This window comes from Tetrao urogallus, assembly GCF_951394365.1.
Source record: "Tetrao urogallus genome assembly, chromosome: 3".
NCBI lineage: Eukaryota > Metazoa > Chordata > Aves > Galliformes > Phasianidae > Tetrao > Tetrao urogallus.
Genome location: NC_136815.1, coordinates 89412685 through 89418080, shown reverse-complemented (window position 1 = coordinate 89418080; position 5396 = coordinate 89412685). Strand labels below are relative to the sequence as shown.

The 5396-nt window shown below is 40.2% G+C and overlaps 1 protein-coding gene across 2 annotated transcripts in view; it reads right to left on the bottom strand.

Moving 5' to 3' along the window:
* Positions 1-2567: 2567 nt before the first annotated feature.
* SALL3 (spalt like transcription factor 3) overlaps positions 2568-5396 on the bottom strand; it is a gene marked incomplete at both ends in the record, with an annotated part of 19595 nt that continues 16766 nt past the window's right edge. The window contains 3 exons of one of the 2 annotated variants that reach the window (XM_079533364.1): positions 2568-2999; positions 3954-4294; positions 4511-5396. The exon at positions 4511-5396 is cut by the window's right edge and continues 2048 nt beyond it. In XM_079533364.1, the coding sequence (XP_079389490.1) occupies positions 2568-2999; positions 3954-4294; positions 4511-5396 (1659 nt within the window). Of the gene's footprint in view, positions 3000-3953 lie in introns of both variants that reach the window. The other variant, XM_079533363.1, reaches the window with a different exon arrangement.

The following is a 5396-nucleotide window of genomic DNA, read 5'->3' as shown; positions in this document are numbered from 1 at the left end:
CTCCTAGCCCTACATGGTATCACAGTATAAAAATAGTGTCTCTCTTCACCATGCAGAGAGGAATGACCTAACCCTGAATACAAAATGGGCTCAGTCTTACTGTACCATCATCAACCATCTTATTTACAACACTTTACATCTTTCATCTTTTTTTTAATTTTTCTTTTTTTTTCCCCCCTTTTTATTTCTTTTATTTTTTAAACCTTTTTTTGTTTGTTTGTTTGTTTTTTAACTTTTTTTTTAACTTTTTTTTTTTTTTAAGTTATACACATCCTTTAGGGAATAAAGATAACACTACATGGTACCAAATACTAACAGAAAAACTCACACCAAAAATGACACAGATAAATAAAAACATTCAATTGCTGAAATGCAGCAACATTAAGCCACCTCAGTTTTCTTTTTCAAAATGCTTGGAAACACCCCTAACCACTCACACACTGTGGCAAAAGAAAGATGTTATGTTGTAGAGGCATTATAGATACATAATTTTGTTTAGATATAGATATGTATATCTATATATCTATCTCATCATTGTAAAAAATGGAGACGTATAGTTCATTGCTCATTTCCAGTAGAAACAAACAGCTACTAAGTCTTTGAAACTCTTTGCACTCCATTACACGATGGCAGAAACAGACCATCCTCTTACAGTAAGTTTTTGTTGTGTAAGAAAGATTGTCTTATTTTTCCAGTCTCAAATGAGAAGACCTCACTGTCTGATTCACTCCGCAGGGGCATAAAACTCCTTGTGCTGTTACCCAGCTACCCATAACGTCCCTCAAGCAATTCTGCTGGACAGAAGTTCATAGTGTCAGACTCCACCACGCTTGTAATGCACAAAAATGAGGTAGTACACAAAATGTTTACTGTTCAAGTTTTGATCAAGCCCCAGTCTTCTCAGCATCCCCAGCCTGACTTATGAGTGGAACCATTCCCTTTATTTACTCAGTGTAATTGAAAGAATGCAATCAACATAAAATTATATTCGATTAATCAGAGTATATTGTGCTTCAGAGCGATCTGAGAAGATAATCAGTGAGAGTTGGAAATAAACACATAACATACTACAGCTCGTGCTGCCCTAAAGTTATTATTTTTCTTTTCCCCGCATTATTAGGCAGTCAACATCTTTCTGGTGGGTGTGTGTGAAAGATAGAACAGATCACAGTAAAATTAAACCTACGCAATGTTCTCTGTCATCTATCCTAGACTTGTATTAATATCACACTCCTAAGATAAATGCATCAGAATTCTGCTGGGGGTGGTCACGCTTTTAAGTGGGCTTTGTAGGAAAGTTAAATGAATCATTTCAATTTAAGAAATGGCAGGCCCATTTTTCCTAAGGATCTGACAGTTCTCTGCAGCTTTTCTGCTTAGTTAAGAGAGCTCTCATTGTTTGACCTTAAAACAAAACCAGAAAGTGTAACAGGGCTTCCCCTGTTATTCCTTAAGTCAAAGTACTATTTATAAAATAGTTTACATCTTAGTTCAGTTTCAAATTATAGACAAACCTCCCTAATACAAAATACTAAAAGTGCAATAGTATAAATTAAGAGTTTGCAACCACATTATACAAACATTACCTTTTTATTGTACAGCTTTGATAACATGAAGTATTTACTCACAACTGTTTATTACGTTGTGAATAATTTATGGTGCTAAGGTTTGTCTGTAACTTGTTTTCCAATCATTGAGCTAAAGTCCACACTACATTTTTTTTTTTTTTTTCATTTAATAGAACAACTGTCCACATAGCAGCTACAAATACTTAAATTAAAAAAAAAAAAGTTTGTTACTGACAGGTACTTGCACATGAAAAGCATGCTATCTTTCCCAATAAAACTTCACAATTTTGTCTGCATTAAAATAAACCACTTATTTATAGTAAAACAAGACTTGCTTTAAAAAAAAAAAAAAAAAAAGAAAAAGAATAAGGGAGAGAGAGAGAGAGAGATAAAAGAAAAGAAAAAGAAAGGTCACATAACCAGATGTATTTTGCAGTACAAGAGCTTCATTTAAATTTGGGGCTAGTATATTGTCTGTTACCCGCATAGTCTTAACATTATAAATACTACAGACAAGGATACTGTAATAATACACAGCATTGGGGTACTAAATCACTTATTTGAGATTAAGATTCCTAAAAACATAGTCCAAGTTGCTAACTAATTTGAACAAAACCAGCAAGTGTGACAGAATGCCATAGCGAAGCCCCCTCTCTCAGTTGATATTAAGGTTTCTAAGAAGAAAGTGGACGTAGACTAGCCTCTTTCTGTTTCTAATGAAGTTATCCAATGGTTTTTTTGTTTGTTTGTTTCTGTTAAATTAAATGGTTTCACAGTTCTCAATAACAGTCAAACTCACTGTTGAAAGAAGTACCATGCAGATCTTGCAAGACAACTTTTCAGCAGCCACAAAGTTGGGTATTTCTGCTACAGGTAAAATTTTAAGGGGAACCTATGCATTTAGGTCAGGAAACTAATGCTTAACTTCAAAAGCTGTACATGGAACAGGACAAGTGTTGCGTTGAGTAGTGGTCCAACAGTTATTCGTAACGAATGCTTTTAATTTATGCCAATCTCTTTATTATCCTCAATAAATCTGGTGAAAGGACGACTGGCTCCAGTTTCAGAACTTGCTTTGTCCAAACCAACAATGGGAGGGCTGCTGCCTGTGCGAGCTTTGTCCATGCCACTGGTAAGGTTGCTTAGAGGTGGGATGGCACCTCCACCAAGACTTACTGGGAGCTGGGGAATGCCTCCGTTCTGTATGACAGAAATCTCATTGTTCTTCATGGCAAGTCCATTTGTGATAGCTGCAGCATATTGGTTCCAAAAACTGGGGTCAACGTTCATGGCCCGAGCTGCCAAATCCTTCTGGAACATTTCAGAGAACTTCAGTGCATCACCACCCAGCAAAGCCATGGGGTTTTCCACGGAGAGGCGACGGCCACGGCGTGCAGGTGCATTATTCCACATGTGCGTTCCCATGTGAACCTGCAATGCAAATGGGACAAGAAACACCCTCACATTAGCATCTTCCAGATGAGTGGCTGGGCCGAGCCCCTTGCTTTTAAAAAAGGTCTTTTAATTCTGGTTTTAAAAAAAGTCTTTTAGTTCACATTGGAAATAAATCAATTCCAGTTAAGACACGGTTCTAAGGCCTGGTCAAGCTGTGCAAAGGGAAATCCAGCTCCGTAATAATCTTTCAGTGTGCACCAAAAGAACAAAGCGTATGCATCCTTTTAGGTTTGGACAGTCTCGTATGCAAGCTGGAAATTCTTCATGGTGAAGATTACCAAGTGCTTTTACTCATACTAGGAGATGGCATTTTTTCTGCCCTTTCCCTTTCAACATCTTTTCTCTTAATATTTTATCTCACATCAAATGCATTAATCGTTTTGCTAAATATAATATTAAAAACAGGAACTTCAGGACAGTTAAAAGTGTATTCCCCAGGCTGTGTCCTGGTGGTTAAGCGGACTGCGGGAATAGGAGGCACGAGTCCTGCAGTGACCTGCTGTAAATCAGTGGGAAACTGCTTTCTAGTCTGCAGTGCCCTCAAAGCAGAACAGAAAATGGAAATCTGTGACAGGCACACTAGTTGCTGAGATAGTTCTGCATTTCTGGTTTAGAGTGAGCTTATTTTTCAGTGCTGTTCCACAAGAACTGCCAGAGCATGCATACCAGCTGACTGTCTGTACATCATGATTGTCAGACAAAACACACTGTGTACGTGTGCATACACTCAGAAGCAGTTTTAAAGAGCACATCCTTGCACAGCCTCTTTTCGGTCCCTATCTTTAACACAGGAGAAGCATGAAACACACCGGCATACAACGAGCCTTGAATCTCCCTTTTTTCCTGTTTCTGGGACACACTAAAATCGGCCAAGTTCAAGTACAGTACCTCAATCCCCCCAAGCCTTTACAGTTGCATTTGGCCTCTTACCTTAAGATTCCCCTTTGTGGTAAAAGCTCTACCACAGATTGTGCAACCAAACGGTTTTTCACCAGTATGGGTGCGCTCGTGTATCTGCAGTGCGCTTGCTGAGGAGAAGGTCTTCCCACAAGACTGACAGTTGTGCTGCTTGGGAGTGCGGCGAGGGGGGGGTGCCAGCATGGGGGTGATCCCCGGACTCATCACTGTCTGTGGTGCAGCAGGAACCTGGATTCCAGCTGGAAGCGAGGGAACCTCACCCAAAGAGATCGGCTTGCTGTGACCATTCACTTCCATTTTGATCATGGTAGGCGCTGTACTGGTGACCAGGCTAGGAGTACTTTGGCTGGGACCTAGAGTAAAGTTGGGTTCAAATAACTGAGAAGGCAGCTCTTTTAATTTGTGCGTCAGTAAGTGCTGTTTTAAATTACCCATAGTGGAACACCCACGATTGCAGACTGTACAAACAAATGGACGTTCTTTAGTATGGCTGCGGTAGTGAATTTCCAATGCACTCTTACAAGCAAAAGGCTTGCCACAGATATTACAAACAGTACTTTTAAACTTACCACGTTCTCTGTTCAGGAACAGCAGGCTAAAAGGAGCCTCCTCTTTGATGACCGGTCTTCCGGGGTTGGTGGATGTCAGATCTAACGCGCCTCCATTTTCAGTTGCAGGTGGTGGGCTGTCTGGTTTTTCAGTCTTTAATTGTATTTCTTGTGGTTCTTCCTGGTTGCTGAGACCTGGGGACTTTGATCTAAAACTTTCACTGTTACTATTTACAGGAGACAAAGCTTGCATGGAGGAAGAAGACTCTGACATTGCAGGGCTGCCTGCACTCTGGCTTTCGAGATCACCAACAGCCGATGAGGAGTCATTGCTCAAATGGTCACTTTCCCCTGATCCGTTTTCTATGGATTTTAAACTGGTCAGCTGCTGACAGTTCATGACAGAATCAATCATTTTCATTTGATTCTCCAAAGCAGCGATACTGGAGATCACAGAAGGCGGTGAGGAAGGACATGACCCAGAGTAAGAGATAAGGGGTTTTGCTGAGTCGCTCGCCATGTCCTTTAACTCTGGGTCCTCTTCCATAGAATTTTCATCAATGTCATCATCGAAGTTGCTCAATGTGTCAATGTTCTTCTCGTCATAGGAGAGTTCTGAGTCCATGGCATCCTGGAAGCCCTCTGGTAATGGCGTGTTAGGAATCTGCCCACCCATATGCATACGAATATGCTGCTGAAGAACAACTGCATTTGTAAATTTCTTCTGACAAATGGGACATGAGTGCTGTACTCTAAGTGGTGGCTTTGCTCGATGAACTCCAAAATGCGTTTTTAGATTGCCTTTGGTAGTAAAGGCACGTCCACAAATTTTGCATTTAAATGGTCTTTCTCCTGTATGTGTTCTGTAATGCATCTTGAGAGCACTCTGACAACTAAGCACACGGTG